We start from the raw sequence: 21,190 nt of genomic DNA, 5'->3' as shown, positions 1-21,190 counted from the left end.
CTGGGTGCAGCTCCCCTACCTGTCACTCTTGGTGTGCATGTGCATGAGATTTTGGTATAATCTCTTCTCTGCCCTCAGGGCATCATTCAGCTTGTTGTACTCTGAGACAAGCTGCTCCAGCACACCCTGAATCAGATCGGCATGGTAGGGTGGAGGAGGAAGGAGATGGAGAGTAAATGCACAATTCTTAATCAGCACAAGCCTCTAGATATCATCTCACTGACAGGGAATAAAGAAAAAAAGTCCTACTTGGGGATCAGAGACGTCTTTTGTGGCCACTCCTTCGACTTGCTGCTGAGCTAAAGACAAACGCAGAGCAGAGAGCTCCTCCTGCAAGAAGAGGACACAGCAGCATGACTTGATGTTGTAAGATTAATAAACAAAAGCAAACACAGGCACTGTTCTTATGCATCATCTGAAAATTCGTTCCTGGTGTTCTTAGATTAGAAAATCTGCATTGTCTTTTTTATTTATCTCACTTGGAACAAAATACAGCACATCCTTAAATGAACACTTCTACTCTTTGGACATTTAAGAAATTTGATCTTAAACCTTCCAAATTCAAGTTTAAATTGGTTTATACTTAACTTTAATGTCTCACATAACTGTATTTTATTTGGTATTATTATTGGCAAGGCTGGATAGTTATGTTTATAATTTATATTTGATCATCTTGACTCCTCTAATTGATTTAATCTAAAGTATAGATTAGGGTCCACACAGATACCTGAGCCTCTCTCTCCTTCCTCAGGACCAGCTGCAGCTCCTCCTGGAGGGTCTTCATCTCTGCCTCACTCTCTTTAGAAGACAGCTGCATTGCCTCTTCCTGACCCTGCATCAGCTCCTGTTGAGTAAAGTACACTGTGAATTTCAGATACACAGGAGAGGAGAGCAAGGGAATGCATGACTGGACTGATACCTTGATAAAAGCTTCCTTCTCTTTGAGCAGACTCTGCAGGTGCTCCTTCTCTCCTCCCATCTCCCTCTCCTTGTCCCGTCTCAGCTCGTGCAGCTCCTGCTCTCGTAGCAACATCTGTCTGCGTAGCTCCTGCAGCTGGCCGCTCCGCTCATTGATCACTAAGGACAGTCTGTAGGAGTAATCCTGGGAGAGACAGAGGAAGGCATTGAAGGTTTTCTACCTTATTTTAGTTGTAAACAGTTTGATGTACTAGTCACAGTGCATACCTGCAGATACTGGTCTTTGGAGCTCAGAGTGTTGAACAGATCCTGGACCCGTGCTTGGTGTTCACTCGACAGGCGGGTGCGGTCTGACAGCAGCTCCTGGAACAGTTTCTCTTTGAGCACCAGCCGAGCCTTCAGCTCCTCCACAACCTCCGTGGGACCGGCCTGCACTCGGGCAACGAGGGCGGCTGTCAGATCCTGTACACACACACAGAAAAAAAACGCACAAAATTGAAGTGCGAACAAGCAACACAGGTTTGTCTACCTGGGATGGTTTTCCGATGCTTTGAAAATTGCACAGCAAACAATTAGAAGCCATGTTAACAAAAGCCATACAAAGTGTGTGTGTGTGTGTGTGTTACCTGAGCCTCCTGGCTGCGGCTCTGCAGGGCCGCCTGCAGCTGGTTGATGATGGTCTCCTTTTCTCTCAGAGTGTTTCTCTCCTTCTCCTCACTCTGCTGCTTCAGCCACTGGAGGTTCCTGTAGGCCTCGGCCGCCTGCTCCAGCTCCAGCTCTTTGCCTCGCACCAAACCGTCCAGACTCTAGTCGTCAAGATCACAGGTGTAACCACACAAAAAGATCAGATCAGATTCTGTGGGCCAAAAGACTAACGGTTCGGTTTCAGCTCAGACCCTGGCCAGAAGTACAAACCAGCAGGTCTGATATCTCTTGGTGCAGTGAGCGTACCGTGATGGTCTCTTCGTTGTTGGACAGGATGCAGCTCAGCCTCTCCGAGTCTCGCTCCTTCTCCCTGAGAGCCAGCTGCAGCCCCCTCACCTGGGCCTCGCGCTCCTCCACACTGCGGAACTTGTCATCAATGGAGCGCTGCAGACAACGAGAGGTACGGAAAATCACACCGCTGCTATATCTGCATTATTCTATACAGTGTTCAGCTTGCGGCAACAATGAGCCATTATGTAAGATTCCATTGTCCTTCATCTATCACAAATTAATTAAAATCAAATGTATTGGGTCAGAAATTAGCATTTTAGTGATCTTTGGGGGGAAATGTGGAGACTTTTCATGGATCATTTTATTATGAACAGCACACTGCACTAAGTTCTGACATCTAAGCACTTCCCCACCACGGCTGTATGGTTGCCACAGGATTTAAGAGGACAATAGAGATGTTTTCCCTCCTGTCTGAGGCAGAAATTTATGCTGACTCACTGCTTTGAGAGGGATTTTGCATAACTGTCTACCACCGGCTCTTTCTACAAAATGCACACTTCACTCTTTTCTCATGAAGTACCTCGATATTTTCCCAGACAGGGATCCCATGACTGTCCCATGAATCCCAGTCTATTGTACTGTGATCCACATGACACAGCAGTCTTCACTATCATTGTGTATATGAATGTGTGTGTGTGTTTGTGTGTGTGTTACCTCCAGAGCTCTGTCTCTGTCTTTAATACGCTCTTTTAGTTTCTCCAGCAGAGCATCTCTTGATTTGGAGCTTGCGGTTGAATCCAACATGTCTGAGTAGTCCTACAGGGATAAAAGGTTTTTAGACAGGATCAGAAATATTTGTACGGTTTGTTATCTATATACTGTGTGTACAAAGTGTGCAGGTATGTGTGTTACCTCTAACTGTTGCTCCTTGTCCTTCAGGCAGTGTTTGAGCTGTTCGAGGCCTCTTTCTTTTTCCAGCACCACAGTGAGCTTCTCAGCTTCGCTCGCCTTCAGCGCTGCTTCTTTAGCCTGAAGCTCACAGCGGGTTTTCTGGAGGGCACAGCGCAGGTCCTACAGAGCAGCGACGAGCGGTTACACACACGCTGCATTGTTGATACCTCAAATCGACTGAATAATAGATTTTCTCACACTAACACAGACCTGGTTGTGTTTTTCGGTGACCTCCCGGTGCTGCAGCGCCTCCTGCAGATCAGAGTTCAGTCTGTCCTTGAACCTCTCCAAGTCGTCCCCTTGCCGCTGGTTCTGTCTGAGACTCCTCTGGCTGGCCTCCAGTTCCAGACCGAGGGAGAACAGGGAGCTCTGCACCCCCACCAGCTCATTCTGCAGATGGGCGAGTGTCAAGGACTCGCTGGCCCCCTCCTGAACCTGGAGAGAGAACGACCACGGACCAAGGTTATACAAACAGCGGGACATTAACCTGGAGACAAGTGTCTCTATCATTAAGGATGTGTATCAGGTCTCACCTTGCGTTGAGTGAGCTGGTTGCGGTGGACTATTTCTTGCAGCTTGCACAGGGTGGCGTTCTGCCCTTCAATCATCTGATACAGCTCCTGAGCCTTAAAGCAGAATGAATATGTATGAGCACCTTCTCCACTGGAGCAGGAAGCACCTCACACTGACAAACAGCACAACAACACACACCTCACTGTCTTTTGTGCTCATTGACTCGGACAGGTCCTGGATGGTTCTTTCTTGACTCTGAGCCGCCTGGCGAAGTGAACGCAGCTCAAACTCCATCTCTTTCAGGTTCTCCTGCAGCCTCTACAGATGAAGACGGAGATCGCAGTCAGGCCGTCATCAGGCCACAAGTGTGCTTTTAACAAAGGCATTTTTTACATGTCATACCATATTGTTGGCCTCGCTCTCGTGGATCTTGGCCTGCAGAGACTGAACGTGGAGCTGGGCCTTCTGCAGCTCGTTGACACATTGACCGGCCGCACACTCATACTGGTTCAGCTGGCTTTGCTGCTCCTCAACAAGGCTCTGTAGTAAAGACAATTAAGATAGGATTGAATAATCTAAAAAAAAACTAAAAAAGCAATATTTCAGTAAATATACAGTTCAGACGGTTTACTGGTTCAAACATCAGATCAAGTCCAGCTGCTGAATTATTTGTGACAAAGACCATTTGCCTCGTGAAAGATACAAAGTCTCAAAGCTGCATAACTTTCACAGTGGGTTGTGTAACACTGTGTGTGTACAACATTTAGAAACCCTGCTCATTCATGTGTGTACTATGAAAAAAGCTTGGGTGAGGAGAGAGCCCCTGGATAGAGTGTGTGCGGGTATGGTAATGTGTGTCTGTTATCTGTGTTACTATTATCTATACATAACCAGTGTATGAATAATTCCAACTTTCAATGAAAACCTGATTGGGAAGATATTATTATGATACACACTGAGTTATACTCTAATTTAAGATGATATAGACAAAATAAATATATATATAAAAAATAACGTTATCTCTAAATTGCTGTTCCTGCGGCAGCCAACCAGTTCTGAGACAAAAGGGTGGTCTGACATTGCATGGATCACTTTGCCTCAAGGGCTCTGGGTGAAAATAGGACAGTAGTGGAGTCACTCTGTCTTAATGTCCCCCCCCCCCCACGTCTAACCTACTTCAGTCAGCAGCCCCTGCACCAAGATCACGCACTCTTATTAAAGAAGATCATCTCATTCAGACGCAAACGCACCCCCCACAAAGACTATAACGATAAAAAGATGATTATTAGCTAGGGGAGGTGAAGCCGGCTCTTTGCACGTACTCAAACACTGACGCACGTTCTCTTTATGTACTAGTGCAGAAAGTCCTGTGCTGCAACTTAATTTACAACTGGAAATACTGGATGAGTTATCTGTCTGCAGGCAGTGTTCATGCTTCAGATTAATTATCAGCTGCAACAGAAGTAGATATGGATTCGCAGCATCAAAATTCTGCAAAATGCCAGTGTTTCTACTTTTTACTTCCAATTTGTTGACATAACCAATGACCTCTTTCAACATGAGTGCACACACACACACTAGGAAATTAGGCCATGTCCTGTTTCACCGCTTACCCACACCTGACCGCTCATGTAATGTATTCTAACACAGATAACTAAGCAGGAGACCCACACACATCCATATAGTTCACATTCTCCAGAGTAAAGAGCTTGTGAGAGATGCTGTGGTTGGATTCAATCGACTGACAGATGGATTATGAGGCTTATTACACTTAAATAATGTGAGAAGTTGGGAGGCTGCCCCATTCGCCTGTCAAAGATTTAAGCCTGTAAGATTGGTTCAGACGAGGCTGCAGATACTGCAGATTTGCAGTGCATAGGCAAAAATCCTACTTCTCCACCAAGTGTCATCATCCTACAGTAAGTAAACACTTCTTATCAGCACCACCAATGTCCTTGTCAGGGTTTTATACCTGGTGAGGAGGTGGGCGAGGATACTCTTTGTACAGATCTTCTAATATATCCTCCACATCAGTCAGGTTGAAGTTCTGATTCAGTCTGGTCAGAGGGGTCTCCAGCTCAGGTGTTGACATCAGGATGTAACTTTCTCTGTCTGGAGTTCCATACGGCATTCCGAGGACAGAATCAGAGAATCCCAGCCTCATGGCTCCGTTACTGGAGCTCTTCCGGAGGAGCACTGGCAGCTTGCTTCCCTTAGAGCTCCGGACTGGCCTGTAGATGGCACAGCTCTGCAGAAAACAGAGGGCCGTAGAGAGGCTGGGCCCAGGTGAGACTTGACCATGTGGGGCTCCCATGTGCTCCTCAGAGAGGGAGTCAAATAACTGGTCATCTATGGGGTCCTTGGGGGACCTCAGAGGACCATCTGTTATGGCCCCAGGCTGGAGGTAGTCCTCAGCCGTCTCCAGGGATGCTACAGAGAGGCTGGAGCTGATACGTCCGGCCAGGGTTCGATCACTGTCTGATGTCCTCGAGGGGTCCTGAGAACCGGGGACCAGAGTGAGAGAGGAAGGATGCTCTTCTGAATCGTCAACACTTTCTAGGTCTTTTTCTCCACCAGCTCCTACTCCAATAAAACTGGCTGAATATCTGGTGGATGGCCCGCATGAAATGCTCCTTGCCAACTTCCTGGGCACCTTACAAACAGCTTCATAGTCAGAGTCTGCCACCCGCCAGTGGGAACATCCTCGACATCTCCTGGGAGTGCCGGGCAAACAGCGCTGTGAGCCTGCGACTGTAATCTCTGACCCTGGTCCTGCAGGACACTGTGGGTGGTGGTGTTGTTGACAGTCTGGGTTGTCGTCAGCCCAGGACTCGTACAAAGAGTAGACCAGGTCATCCTGCAGCAGGGCACAGTACTTTGCATGAGTGAGACCCGAAATGTCCACCATGCCCTCGCCTGGCACTTCATTACCTCCAGCAACTGTAACTGCTCCCTCTTCTGAGTTAGTTTTCCGGTAGAGTCCACCGATGCACTGCCTCAGCCGATGTTTCTCCTGCAGGAGCCGCTGCAACCTTTCGATGGACAGGGCCTCCACGCGGGCGATAACCGTGTCGAAGCGGTACATGCGGTCCAGCATGAAGATGCACTTGGAACAGGCAAACTCCCCTCTGCCGTCCCGGGTCAGCTCTTGCCCCAGGGCATGGGACAGCAGCACCTGGAGGTTGAGCTTGGGGGCGGGGTGGAAGATCCATCGCCTCTGGTTGCCGCAGAGCTCCCGGCCACAAATGCGACACGTCTCCTTCATCTTGAGATCGAGCATTCCACAGGTTAATGAGGATTTAGGTGGGGAGGAATATTGTATTAGCTGTCACATGAAGACACCGGGGCACCACGGTGGTTAGTCGCAGTTTGACCACAGTAGGGCTGGGGTCTTTCTTTGTGGAGTTTTTCACTTCCTCCCACAGTATTAAGAAATGCAGATTGGGGTTAGGTTAATTGGGCGTGCACCGGTCCAAAATGTATCCCACCTCTCACCCAATGTGAGCTGGGATCAACTCCAGCACCCCTCTAAAGGATGGATGAAGACACCTTGGTCCTCAGTGTAAAGAAAAGACACTCGTGTCAAAATAAAAGCATCTGATGCGGTGTCGAGCTCCTCGTGACACGGGTCCTTACAATGGCATTTGATTCATTGGCTTAAAGACGAGGTTGAGGCAGCAGTGATCAGGCTGGTGGAGAATGGTCGCACATGTGGTTGTTGTAGCAGGGAAGGTAAAGCAGGTTGATAAATACTATGACCGTCAATGCTCAGGATCCCCGTTCATTTCCTGGAGGTGCAGGTGCATCGGGAACATGGCGCACCTCCCCAGTAATGTCACTGTCTCGTCACGTATTATCCGTGGTGTGTGCTCAGGATTCCTCCACAGCACCGCGCGCTCCTCGGCACCATCCCCCGGCTGACAGGGACACACGAGCCGCACCGCGAGCCGTCATTACCGGTCATTACCGCCGGTGATCGGGGATAATAACCCGCCGCTCGGAGCTGTAACAGTTGTCCCGGGACAGTGTGAGTCCTTCCCCCGGTGTCCGTCTCCGATGAGCGGACTCCTCGATCATTCCAGGGCCGAGACCGACACGTTGTAGACACACACACACACACACACCGGCCTCGATCCTCCGGACTCGATCCTTTGGGCTGATAACGAAGAGGCTGCATGAAGCAGACCTGCAGCGGAGGACCGAACCATTCCGGGAACGCGGGGGTGGAGGAGGAAGCCCGGTGCAGTGGTCAAACTGGCTTAACATGCACTGTTGTTCCGACGCGTGATGATGAGTTTAATTTTGAAACACGCACACATTGATGTGTCTTGTGTCCAGAGAATATCTGCTTTATCTCAAGGTTTGTTGTTGAACCGATGGAGTGATGCTCCCCCGGGAGTCTCTCACTTCCTCCTACCCGGTTTACTGAGCTCTGCTCGGCTGACTGAACATCTACACGCTCACTAACGTGGAAGCATTAGTGATGCTCTGAAAAATAACACTATATTCTATATATATATATATATATATCCTTTAGAATAATGCATACATGTGTGTTTCAATTTGTATCTTCATGAAAATACATTACATTTTTACTAGCAATTTTGTAATATTATTATATAATTGCAAAAATGTATTGATCTATTTTTGTATTAATCAATAAATAAAAGAAATCAACAATGAGGCAGTCAAAGCACAAATATAAACCAAAAACTACTTGAAAATATCCACTGTTTTCGATCACGGAAAATAATTACAGTGGGAATGGAGTGTGTTCCCTGGGTCTGTGGTCTGCTCTATTCTATTGTATTCAGGCTCGTGACCTTTAGTCGTTCATTAGTGCTTCATCATTCATGCTCCATCATTAGTGCATTCCCAGGTCACAAGGCTCTGCAGACTGAAGACAAAAGCACGTTTTCTCAACAACACACTTAATGATCAGTGAGCTTTGACTATTGGACGAAGCTATGTTGGGTAAAATATGAACATAAACTCTCAGTAGAAGTCATAATAACATTGGCACAATAAAGGATATCAGTAATTTTGTATAAAGTTATAATGCATAATAAATTTATATATATAATAACTTTATACACGTTTCAGCTTCATAACGACTGTTGTAAATGCTGATGTCCTGTAAGTAATCTAAAAAATTTAATTTAAACATTTTGAAGACATGTTAATGGGAACACTTGGCCGTAGCTGGACCACTGTAATCTTCACCAGCCCTCTGAGTCAAAACATGTTTTTGCTTTAAGATTATTATTAGTATTGCCTGTTGTCATGGTGCCGATATTTCCACAATGGTTTGACTATGAAAGTAAAACAACCACGTCTTTCTTCTTGTCTCCACAGTGATCACAAATTTTGTTTTCCTCAGGGCAAGAACACAGATCATGCTGCCACGTGGTGACTTCGACCGTCCGTATGCTTCCATCCTCAAGGCAGTTCCTTTGTTCCAGGAAAGAGAGCGATCTTCTACCTCAATGTGAGAGGCAGAACTGTGAGTCCCTTAGTCTCTTTTAATGTTATATAAGGTTTAATATCTGGATTTGAGTCATTTTCTCTAAATCTGAGGAAGGGTCAGGCTGAATAATAAGTCTAGACATACAATATTCCATTCGTATATTTTTTGATTGTACTATTTTATATTTGGCTAATTGTTATGTTCATAATATACAAGCATACTGCAAAGCCTATACACAATCGGGCAGTTTACAGTACACCAATCACTACAATTTATTCTTGAAGAGGAAATCCTAGACATAATTATGGGGAGAGGTTTCAGGTTTTCCCGCTCCCCCCTTTTTCGCTCCAGACACAAATTGGATTTGAATGGCTGTGGTGTCTGGGGAACTAATTAAGAGCTCTTGTGGTGGGTGTCCGTCTGAAACAACACAACTTGATATCAGTGTCAGGGTCGCAGATTACTTTAAGGTCAAGCTGACCCATCGACGACCCGGCTGAAACCAGAGCCACTAAACTGCAAAGCAGCGAGATGCACACACGCACATATGTAAGAGGGCACCTCAGGGGAATGTGTACAAACACACACACACACACACGCACGCACGCACAAGAGCCCATTTACACTGATCCTAACATGATCTCTTTTGATCTTTGTGAGGAGATGCCAATGCAGCTGAGTTTGTAGAAAACATCTGAACAGATTCTCTCACTCACCGTTTCATCACAGTAAAATAAACAGTTGTCAATTAAATTGGAAAAGTAAGACAAACTACTTGACCAATATTGATTCACATCCTCTAATGAATCCACATATAAATTCAATAGATCCAGTTTTTTTCCCAGCAAGATCATGTATTATTCTCAGAGAATCTAACAAACTTAACAAAGTGAAAACAAAAATCCTGGGTTCGCCCCCAGATCTGGATCTGCACCAAATCTGAATGGATTCTTCCTTGGACTATAACTTCCATGAAAAGCAGTTGTTGTGTATCTTGCTAACAAACAAACATCCAACCAAAAAACTAATGGACAGGGGTGAAAACACAAACTGTCCCTTTCCTTTTTTCTGGAAAGTAAAATGTCCTCAACATTGTCCCATCAACCCCCTCGAACACACAGGTTGTTCGAGAGAATAAAACAATCCTTATAATGCACATCTCTTTCCTTATGTATAAACAACAAATACAGTTACACAAAATGTTTAGTAAAGCTTCTATGAAGATTACTATAGGCACCGGCTCCCTTTTTTCCCCCAGTGCACATGGAGAGACACACACTTGTTCACTTCACGGCGACATGCATCCCGTGTGAAATCTGAGTAGAGTGCCAGCCCTGCCAAGTACATTTGCATCCTTGATGCAAAACTTATTTACAAGTTAAAGCGCCACAGCAACAAAATTATGTTTGTAACATCCAGGCAACTGTCAAATAACAGGAACCAGCCCTGCGCATGTTATTCTACACATATGCAGCTATGATTATCAATTTAAATGACTAACATATGGTGCAGGTGCACTCTGGGTGGAGGGAGATGCAGTCAGGCTAACGATCCCTCTCCATTTTGTTGTTCCATTATGTATCTGTGGCGAAATTTGTCCCTGAGGATGTCTCTGCAGCTGAAGCCTGTAAATGTAATAAGATTCTGGCACTTAAAGTAATGAAATCAGCCCCTCGGTGAGATGGACTGTACCGTCACTGGAAGCCTCACGCCTAGCTCCATCCACTGCAGCTTTAATGAACTGTTTTTGCAGGTTTAAGATGCACAGTATGAATACATTTGGCAGTCTGACTGGAAGAAGCCACTGAGCTAAATCTAAATTTAGATTTTTGCACAAACACAAGCAAAGTGTGACGTTTACTTTTAATTATGACATTGTTAACAGTTGTTTCAGCAATGGTCTGGAGACTTTGTTCCGTGATTTCTGCACAAAACTCTGAAAAGACGGAAAACAAATGTCTTGAATGTTGTGCTTTTCTTTCTGTTTGGTCAAATTTAGAGGAAGTTGGGTGATTCTGTATTACAACCATTCTATTATTTTGCTATAAATTATACTGATCTTTACATATTGTGACTGTGGCTCTGGATGAGGAGGTTTGTGGTTCAATCCCCCGGCTCCTCCATACAGTGTTCTTGGATGTGTTGACCCTGAATTTTCCCTGATGGCTGTGCCGGCAGTGTGCGCTTGATGTGGTCATAAAGACTAGAAAAGCCGCTCTATAAAATACCGACCATTTATATTTACAAACCCCTTATTTTTTAACGACTCTGTAAAACAAAAATAAACTGACGAAATGATTAAAAAGTACAGTTGTCCGCTCTGGTGTGAAAATGCTATGTGTCACTTCTCCATAAGGAGGCAGAGTCTCTCAACAACAAGCGCATGTGACAGAGCTCTGACACTTGGTGGAAAACTAAACAATAACACGTGAAGGTTAATGAACCAGAGATGTTTTAAACACTAAACAAAAATTCATGGATTCCCTTACCTGCATCTCCTGTTCGATACGCAGCCTCTCTTGACCCAGTTCCTCCTGATAGAACTGTGAAACACAGAAGACAGAATATAAACCCACTGCGCATTCAAAAATCAATAATTATATTCAACCTTAGGATTCAGGGAGGAAGATAATGCAGAGAGAAACAGGAAAGTGACAAAATTAACCTGCACCGAGATATTAAATGACTGCTCTCGTCAAATGACCTCATGATCTTTTATTGGTGTGTCTGTGAGAATGTGAGAATGCATCTGCATACATCAGTGTCTGTGTGTATTTACGTAGTGGTTTGGGGCGTGTAAACTGCTCTTATGACCCACACGAATAGTTGTTCAAATAAGGCGGAGGAATGTCACATCTGCTGCTCCAGGAGCCTCTTTCTAGAATAGAAGCCATACCAGAAAAAACATGGCGGTCCAGAGGAATGCAGAAAGAATAGAGGGAGGGGGTGCATTTTAAAGGCTTTTACTGTTATACTTCAAATACATGAGGGAGGAATAGCTCACAGAAAGACAATTACTTAATGTACATTTACATGTTTTTCACAGGTTAGAGAAAGACTGAGGCAAAGTTTGAAAACCCCTTTGCTTGTAAGTTGTCGTTGAAGGAGCTTTTATACCTCCACATCCTTGTCCTTCTGCAGCAGGGATGAAGACAGCTCGTGAACTTGTCCCTCCAGCTCTCCCACTCTGAGTGTGAGCGTCGTCTTCTCTCCGCTCAGCTCTGTGATGACAGCCTCCTTGAAGCGAAGCTCTTTGGACAGCTCCTCTATTAATCTGAACACACACAGAGGAAAAGGTAACTCAGTGACACCTGCTGTCCGCAACTGACTCAGTGCATTCTCACATACAGCCTCTCTGGATAATATCTGGAGCTTATCCAGAGTTTAGTGCATGTCTCGAAGCAGCTAGATCTAGTTTGTTATTTGAGAGAGTTTATTTTATGTACCTGTCTTTGCTGGTGTTGAATGGGGACAGGACACTTGGAGGCCTCTCATCCTCTGGGATGTCCTCCATGGGGATGTCTAGGGAGAGGAGCGAGGCGTGGGACTGTGATCCAGCCAGTGAGACCATCCTCTCGGCCTCGCTGCGTGCCAGCTGGGCCTCCTGGAAACACACAAGGATTCAAACTGTTATGATCTTTACATCTGAGGCACCTTTGATTGTGTCTTAAAAAGCTGAAGGTATGAACACCGACCTCCTGCAGGAGCTGGATCTTGGTCTCGAGCACTTGCTGCATGTGGTCGATTTCCTGCTGCCTCTCCTGACACCGTCTCTGCAGCTCTGCCTCATTGTGATTGGTCAAGCTCACTGCTGTCGTGCTGTCGAAGAGAAATCAGACCCGATCACCACATCTGTGAGCTACCAGACGGAACACAGCCCAAATCTACTCGTACTGATGTTGTCAGAGGGTCAGTGCTATGACACGGTGGATACAGTAGCGGGGATACCGAACTCCTTTCCACTTAACAGCACAGCTGGATTATGTGCCTCCCCCACGGTAAAAGGCTTTCACTGTAATAGAAACAACAATATGTGCTCTCACAGAGGTGCTGTTCAGTTTGGGGCCTTCTTCCTTTTGAATGTAGCAGTTGTGTTAGTGGAGTGTCTATGTATATCTATGGTAAAATAATGAACTGAAATACCTTGTGAAAGGATAAAACATAATAATTTAACATGCAGAAACATCCTGTTCCTTCGTGTTCTCCCCCAACCTCATTAAGTGGCTCATGACGCAAGTGTCCCCCCCACACTCCTTTAGACTCCAACTGTGCAAGCATCTGTCCATATCACTTAGTCAGTCAACAACCCTATCCCAGAATTCCTTCTCCCAGAATGGCACATGCCACTCTGCCGCCATTGAGTCCCGTCCTGGACGCTCTCTACATACGTTTTTAACTCTGTCCACCACATGCAGCAGCTCGAATAACTGAGATATTTTGAACCAGTCTGAGCAATGCAAATGTCTGTCTCCTGGACAAGTGTCCTTTATTTGTAGTGGGAAAGCCTTTCAGCCTATGAGGAGAGTTTAAACACCACCCTTTCTGCCAGACGTTAGAGGATTCAGTAACGTCACATACATGTCTGCATATACATAATTCTAACTACCAGGAAAGACAGCTGGACCTAATTCCAAGAATCTTCAACAGACCTTAAATGTGAAAAAAAGGTTGATACTCAATATTGGGGAGTAAAACATTTCCAATGCTGATATATTGAAAATAATTTTCAGCTTTTAATGATTCCTAAGAGGTTTCTATCATACCCTTGTGACAAATAAAGGTAATTAATGCTAGTTTTTTGTTTGTTCAACCATAAACAATATTATGAATTATATGAATAAAAAGTTTGTTTTGGGCTGAAATGGTCACTGTTCAACACAATATCTAATATAGAATTAAAATATGAAGTAGGAAAACTGTCACCAGCAGCGTAGCAGAGAGTCATAATATAATAACCAGCTTCACTGTCACAACCATCTTTACTCTCATCTGCAATTTGCAAATCATGTAACTTCAAACCAAAGTAAAGGATGTGCAGAGAGGGAGCAACAACAGCAGCTAAAATAGAAACAAGTAATAAGAACCAGCGTGTGTTTTGTAAGAGCACCAACAGCTGCCCATCGATGATGATGCTGATGACTTTAAAGGTCAACAAGCACAACCTTTAGGATGCATCTCTGACAATTACAGGAGGAGAAAGATTATCCCTCTACATGTCAAATTAAGTAGTGCAGGCCCCAACAATGAAGAAGTCAAAGTCCACCCGTGGGCCACAGAAGCTCCGCTTATTGCTTTTTAATACAACACTAATGTAACAGAAGATCCTGTTTCTCTCACATGTATAATGAAACCCCAACATGGGAAAGTTCTAAAAATACTTTTTTATGACACTCACACATCAATAGCAATCCCTTTTTCAATAAAATGTTCATCATTAGCAATTTAACAAAAGTCCAATATATATCATTATGTATTGTGAATCTTCTTTGTGTGTGTGTGTGTGTGTGTGTGTGTGTGTGCTTGTTGTCTTTATCAGCTGTTACATGACATATGAGCTGTGAGAGATGTGAAGAATTACTACAGTTAAGACACAACGTATATGTAAAGAATCCGAGCTAATCTCTGGGGAGATCCCTAGGTTCACAGCCACACAGAAAACACACAAAGGTCGGACACTAATGAGCATCAGTTTTATCATCATCTTAATCCACTGCAGCACCTTCATATCCGGCAGCTGTGATATCACACAATGTAGAAAATTAAACAACATCTATGTGGCCAAAGAAAAGATGCAATGATGTTACATGAGCTGTTGCTGGTCAGTCGACCTCAGCCGGTCTAGATCAGACAAGCTGGAGAGACCTTTGAACTTTTGATACCACATATCACAATAACAGATAAAGAAATCTTAATTCAAGGGTTGAAACTGTACAAAAACAAACATTTATGATTAATATTCATGGACTTACAGGGCTTTGTCCAGAAGCTGCTGTTTCTCTTGGAGCTCCTGCTTCAAGCTCTCTACTTCCACCTTCAGCTCGATGTTCTGCAACAGGAGAAGAGCAGCGAAGTAAATCAGTAAATCAGTCAATCAATCAATCAATCAATCAATCAATCAATCAACCAACCAATCAATCAATTAATCAATCAATCAATCAATCAATCAATCAATCAATCAATCAATCAATCAGTCAATCAATCAATCAATAACATAGTTTGTGATCAGCAGTTCTTCTCAGCAACCAAGCTTTAAATATATAAATAAACATCTTTCATTTTCCCAAACCTGAGGCACTAAACAGATTTAAAGGACTCAAGCAGTGAGAAATGTGAAAAGGACAATACTGTTACCGAAAATATTCCCAATGTTAGTAAGAGATTCATTCACAGAGTCAATACATATATTGAAACCGTTTATGACTTTTAACGTTGTGGAGGGGTAAACATCCTGGACAGGTCACCAGTCCATTAAGGACAAACAACCATTTCTATGCCTATAAGGTCAATCAATGTAAGAGTACCTGGAGAGAACCCACGATAACAGGTGGAGAACATGCACTCCACAGCCCAGCCTAACCGGGATTCGAACTATGACTTATCACTGCTCCACCGTGCCCCCCTGGACTCAATATTGCAGAGACAAAAGAGCCATGAATCCCTTTCAGGATCATTGTGGATGTATATAAGGAAACTATGTGGAGAGCTTTCCCGTATGTATATAATATAAACTTAAAGTAAAGATTCTATATACCAAAAAGACGACAGATTGTGGGATGTTTAAAACTGTCCATAACAGTTTCTGTGTTTACTGGGTTTTGTCTGAATCTCTTCTATCCACCCGACATGTCACGTCCTCACTCCGTCCCCTCAGTCACATCCCTCCATCTGAGTGAATCACTGCTGGTGGGTGTTGTGTATCAGGAGTGCAGAGCATCTGACTGAGCTGTCACGCGTGTTATATTTAGAGCTGGAGAATTCTGGGAAGCTCAGATACTCACCCCTGGGGCCAAAGGCTAAACTCTGCAGTTTGTTTACCTGCTGGACTCCACAGGGGACGTTTTTGGGCCAATCAGGGATCTTAAACTGGGCTGGAGGACAGAGGGGATTGGTGGAGCTCATTCTTTCCATTCTGACCTCGGGACAGGAGTGAGGACAGTTTATCTGTGTGCCTGACGGATGAGATGATTGCTCTCATTGGTTTTACCACCTTTATCTCTGCTGATTGGCTCACGCTCATTTCAACAGAATTAGCCGCCCTGTATTTTCCTCCCTCTTGTCTTTCCTGCCTCGTCCGCCCTCTATTTCTGTGTTCTGTACCTCTTCGTTCATGTCAGAGTCTGCTGACCTTCCCATTGTCCTTGCCAGGGAGCTTTACGTGTGTCGATAACACTCACAGAGAGCTGGGTGACACGTCTGTACCAACACTACTTTCGTAGATTCCTGAACTCGCCACGATTGCTCAACACACACATGCACATTTATCATGTGCATGTGACCGGAGGACACAGGGGTGGTGTTGTTGGCTGACATCAGATCAATAAACAAAATTCATGGAAAGCATTTGTACGTAGGTATAGGATGATTTTACATTTAATTTTGAGACATGAGAAAATAGCGACATGTTCTTTCAGTAACCAAAATCAGGACACTTCAATAATTGGCTAATTGATCTGGTACTTGATATGTATTGATCGTAGTTTTGAGTCCCTCCGCCAGGGAGGTTATGTTTTCATCCCTGTTTGTTTATTTGAGTGTTGTTTGTTTATTTGTAAGCATAATTACGCACAAACAACTGGATCGGTAACAAAACTTGGTGGATGGATAGATTGATTATTTTGTGATAGCTGTATTAAATAAAGACTCTTTGATTCCCTGATTAGTTCAATCATTATGGTACTAAGACCAATTGATCTCTTACCTCGCACTCTACTCCTAGGATACTAGTGGTGCAGCGGCAACAACAACTAAAGCAACATTTGACCACACGTATGCTCATAGCTAATTATAGCGAGTGATTTGACTAAATGCTCTAACAATAAATAATGTACTAGACATGTATTCCTGTGTGAGTGTCAACGTGGTTTACAGTAAGAGACACAGTTCCCCATCTTGAAAACAGCTCTAAATATAGACGCCCATCACCGTGCACCTGCTATTCTGGCCCCTCCTGGCCTGTGGGCCCCCAGCAACAGATTCACTTATAACCATTCAGAGAAGGAAGAGGGAGAGAGATGACTGCACTGACACAACACACACACACATACAACACACACACCTGCACTGCTACAATGACTTATCGCCATTCTGTTTTATACCATAATATAGGGTTACATCCGGTCGTGTTTATTTAAAACTAACTGAAGGACAACATTGTCATTTTCAACATAACAAACATCCACATATTCTAACTTCACAAATGTAAATGCAATTCTGACTTGTTTGTCAGAATTGCATTGATTTGTGAATTGATTTGTTTGACATTTTAAAGATCAAACAATCTAAAAAAAAAAATCAACATATTATTGTGGTAAAAAAATCATCAGCTACGGCCCTGAAATCAGCAAATTATGCTCTACAATACTATAAGCACCAGATGCTAATTGTAGCCGCATTTCAAATAAAAGTATCAAAAACCTTTTGTACCAGGTACTTTTTTCAGGGGTTCAAAGGTTCCTGCAGACCTTTGTTCACCTGTGTATGTATACAATTCATTTAAAATAGTGTGCCTAAGTTATAAAGTGTATAATTAACTGACATGTCTTACAATGAATGCTTCCAAAAAACACTGATTTAATGGACCACATGGTGAAGAGAGATATATAAACACACACCTACACATGTAACAAGTGTGTCTCATGTCATGTGGACACTCACATGAATGCAGTAGATAAATAAATCAGTGTACTCAAGCCTGCTCTATAAATAGACTCTGTCAAGCTATGGGGGAGATCACTATGTGCCTGGGCAGCTCAGGTCTGATAACACCACAGTGCAAAAAATTTGATCTCCAATCAACAGCCTGATTAGTCTGATTAGCCTTCAGCCACACAGAGAAGGAGACAGTCGTGCACAAGGATTAAAGTCCGGTTCTGTGGCCGTGTGAGGTGCGATCAGTTTACCCAATCAGTGCTGGTGTGAAGCACGCAGGTCCCACTCAGCTGGCTCAAGCAGCCCTTTCATTTTCAAAGAGTTGCTGATGATTGTGAGGGATTTGGAATGAAGGGAGGGAGAAAGAGAGGTTTAAATGTTGACTGGTTCGTGCAAACAGACACCAGCTGAGCGGGGTCACCTTATTGTGGGAGCACGCACACATGCGGAGGAACGCAGGAGGACAAGCTCATCATGTTCTGTCCAAAATGTACAGACACTGAATTGCTGGTCTTGTTTGGCAACAGAGTTTTTTTGTAAGTCACACACTATATGTCGGCATGTTTGGTCCAGTGTAAACAAGTTAAGTCGGCACAACAAGGATTCTCTTATTTGCAACATGAAGGGAACTCTATATAAAAACACTGTGCAATTCATGCACATGAATGGTGTAGCATGTTTACCTTATTTAATTTCCCTTTTTTTATGTTGATGTTTGGGGAGCAACCCTTATGTATAAACACTAGTTTATGTGTTTATGAGTCCTCTATGAGGCTATAACCTAGTCTGAGGAACACAAATGTTTATATTTCCAAAAGTCAAAGTTCTAAGATATTGATCACAACATTCCAATGCTTTAACTCAGGTTATTAAGCTATATATTGATCTAATATCAGTGCTATCTTTGGTGTTAATGAAGATAGGTACACATCACTATGGTGTAGGACTTGATTTACCTTTAAATAAGGTAACATGAGGCCAAATGTGCATGAACATATCTGAGGGAGGAAACTGAACTTTTTAAAAGAACTGACAAAGACTATGTGGATCAGTCATGTCATTGCCAATACCATTTAAAATACAGAACTTTTAATAATGTCAGTATCAACAATATGGTGTATTGGTTTGGTCCATCTGTAGAAAAACAACTTAGCAAACGATACTATTCAGGGATTTGACATCAACTCCCAAATATTTATTTGCTGCAAAATTTTAGTTTGTCGTTATGTTCCTTCTATTTTCCTCTGTCTGGCCTTTTGCTCCATTACATGGTCATAGGTCTAAAAAAGGTAAAACCCACTCATTGAATATATATGAAGCTGCAGCAAAGTATCCCTGGGCTGTGGAGTGAGACTAAATTAATCTTGTGGAAATACATGACATAAAATCTGCACTAATCCCAGGATAAGAACAATACACAGTAAAGCAAAGCTCCTACTGGACAGCTGACACACACATAGACACACACATACAAACTGATGCACACACACACACATTCTTGTACTTCTATCTTAATAGGGACCCTCATTGACATAATGCCTTTCCCAGCCCCTGACCTAAACCTAATTCCAGCCCTTACCGTATAATAAGGGAGGACCAGCCAAAATATCCACACTCCGTAAGTTCTCTGGTCCTCACAAATATAAGTACAAATACACACACACGCACACACAGACTGAGAGCTCCTGAACAAGCAGCTAGTTAATGTGTAGTCCTTCACAAGGAGGCTACAACTAAAAACAAGCACTTGGTCAAACACACACGGCAGGTCACATCCCTCAGGTCAGCGCAGCAGCTGGATCAACAACCAGTGGAAGTGGATCAGTGCCTCTGTACAACTGCCATGATCAAAATGATCTCAATTGATAAAGACAAATATCATCTCTTTCATTTGCTTAGTTCCAAACTGATCATCAAAGTAGAAATCAACTGGTGCTGATTATTGTGTTTTTCTCTGAAGTACAACTGGTCCCAGCCACATTCATCCCCAGTCACACAGGTTCCCATTCATCTCCTCGTACTCAGTAAGAGCCGTCCTACTCACCGTGCGGTAGACATCCTCACTGCTCTCCTCGAACTTCTGCTGGATCCTCTCCTCCAGGAAGTAGATTCGGAGCTTGAGGCTGAAGTTCTCCTTCTTCAGGTCATTCAGGTGCTGCGACAAAGTACGGTAACCGTTAGACATGTCCGTTATAGGTAAGAAAGGATCGGTCGTCTTTGACCCCTCTGTACTGTGTGGGAATACAGAGTCCATATTAAAGGACAGCCATTGTCCTGGCATGTCCTTGCGTTAGAGTCCGGTAACCGTCAGACATGCTACCTCCTTCTCCAGAGCATAATGCTGTAAGTGAAAAACGGCAAATATTTACAAAGCAGCATCCCGACCTCTAACAGGCCATTGGGATAACAGCTACAAAACCACACACACACACTGCAGTCTAATGGGCTGATTTCGGGGCAGAGGGCTGCTCTGCAGCCCGGGCGGTCAGAGATGCAGCCATGTCAGCTCCATGGTGTGATCTGGTCTACTAGGGGACCGGACGGGAACTTATTTTACTGGAGGAGACATCCCAGGAATCCCAGACTACCGAGGGAGAAGGGTGGAAGGGGAGAAGGGGGGGAGGAGAGAGCAGGGAGGGAGCAGGAGGGGAGGTAAAAGGCTCAGAGCTCACAGGCACTTGTGATATGAAGGGAAATCTCACCCCTCTGCAAAGCAGAATTTCTGAGAGGAACAGGAGGAGGGGCTGAAATCTGATTCTATTTGGGATCTTTTCATTTCATCTGCTTCCTCTCAGACAGTATATGCTGAAGGTGAATCTCAAACCCTTCTCAATATTCGTAATAGTCTGGAGGTCGCCCCCTATTAAGAAAACAGCCTGTCCACACCAGCCTCGTTTGTGAAATAACAGTCTGACTAATATTGGTTTTATTTAGCTTTTTAAGCACATTGAGCAACAGGTCTTTGGTTATAACTCACTGGGGGATGCTAATACACTTTACCATTTATTCCAGAAAACTCTAAATATAGGAAACACATCACTTTTGAACAGATAAAAATGCAGACTCCGAGTCAAATGAAAACAAACCAGCAGAAAAATCCACCAATCAACAAGCTGAGCTGTTTTTGTCACTTTTAACTAATCGTTTTGGTAGTAAAGCTAAAACATGAATGTTTATGAATGAGTGCATTATGTGTCAGCCAGTGGCAAGTGAATGAAGAAAATTAGAAACCTTCCTCTGTGAGGTTGGTGGAGAGTGAAAATATTGAACTTTTATTTTTCTGGTAAACATTTTCATATGTGGATATAGGCAGTTTACTAACACGTTAGCCATAACATGTATAGCAGCCTGTGTCCTGGTGCATCGTCGTGGCCAAACTAAGATTGTTTGAAATTAAATAAAAAGTCATGAGGCACAGAAAATACAGGGTAAATTTCTTATTTGCATTATAATATTATAGGATAATTCTATATCATCTGGCAACCGAGTCACACCCTGAATTGACCATATGTGTATGTTCGATGACAGTTAAGAATC

General features: G+C 43.8%; 1 protein-coding gene and 1 long non-coding RNA gene across 8 annotated transcripts in view; one reads left to right on the top strand and one right to left on the bottom strand.

Moving 5' to 3' along the window:
- The window catches only part of LOC133968330 (myomegalin-like), a 43,000-nt gene that overhangs the window by 17,547 nt on the left and 4,263 nt on the right, over window positions 1-21,190 (bottom strand). For 5 of the 7 annotated variants that reach the window (XM_062404309.1, XM_062404314.1, XM_062404310.1 and 2 more), the window contains exons 1-14: window positions 5,291-7,475; window positions 3,721-3,858; window positions 3,517-3,636; window positions 3,339-3,431; window positions 3,016-3,240; window positions 2,767-2,925; window positions 2,569-2,670; window positions 1,870-2,007; window positions 1,545-1,724; window positions 1,186-1,380; window positions 920-1,102; window positions 728-844; window positions 250-330; window positions 20-126 (exon numbers count right to left, since the gene is read on the bottom strand). In XM_062404309.1, coding sequence (XP_062260293.1) covers window positions 20-126; window positions 250-330; window positions 728-844; window positions 920-1,102; window positions 1,186-1,380; window positions 1,545-1,724; window positions 1,870-2,007; window positions 2,569-2,670; window positions 2,767-2,925; window positions 3,016-3,240; window positions 3,339-3,431; window positions 3,517-3,636; window positions 3,721-3,858; window positions 5,291-6,598 — 3,146 coding nt within the window. In that variant the 5' untranslated portion in view covers window positions 6,599-7,475. Of the gene's footprint in view, window positions 1-19; window positions 127-249; window positions 331-727; window positions 845-919; window positions 1,103-1,185; window positions 1,381-1,544; window positions 1,725-1,869; window positions 2,008-2,568; window positions 2,671-2,766; window positions 2,926-3,015; window positions 3,241-3,338; window positions 3,432-3,516; window positions 3,637-3,720; window positions 3,859-5,290; window positions 7,476-11,274; window positions 11,329-11,902; window positions 12,060-12,231; window positions 12,390-12,480; window positions 12,605-14,754; window positions 14,832-19,697; window positions 19,809-21,190 lie in introns of those variants that run through there. The other 2 variants (XM_062404315.1, XM_062404312.1) reach the window with 2 other exon arrangements.
- Window positions 4,956-11,998, top strand: LOC133968335 (uncharacterized). The gene is made up of 3 exons (XR_009924101.1): window positions 4,956-5,237; window positions 8,674-8,821; window positions 11,927-11,998. It is a non-coding gene; the product is annotated as an uncharacterized LOC133968335 (long non-coding RNA).

Source organism: Platichthys flesus, chromosome 14 (genome assembly GCF_949316205.1).
Source record: "Platichthys flesus chromosome 14, fPlaFle2.1, whole genome shotgun sequence".
NCBI classification, from domain to species: Eukaryota; Metazoa; Chordata; class Actinopteri; order Pleuronectiformes; family Pleuronectidae; genus Platichthys; species Platichthys flesus.
Note: the sequence above shows the minus strand (reverse complement) of the source record. Positions and strands in the feature narration are given on the sequence as shown.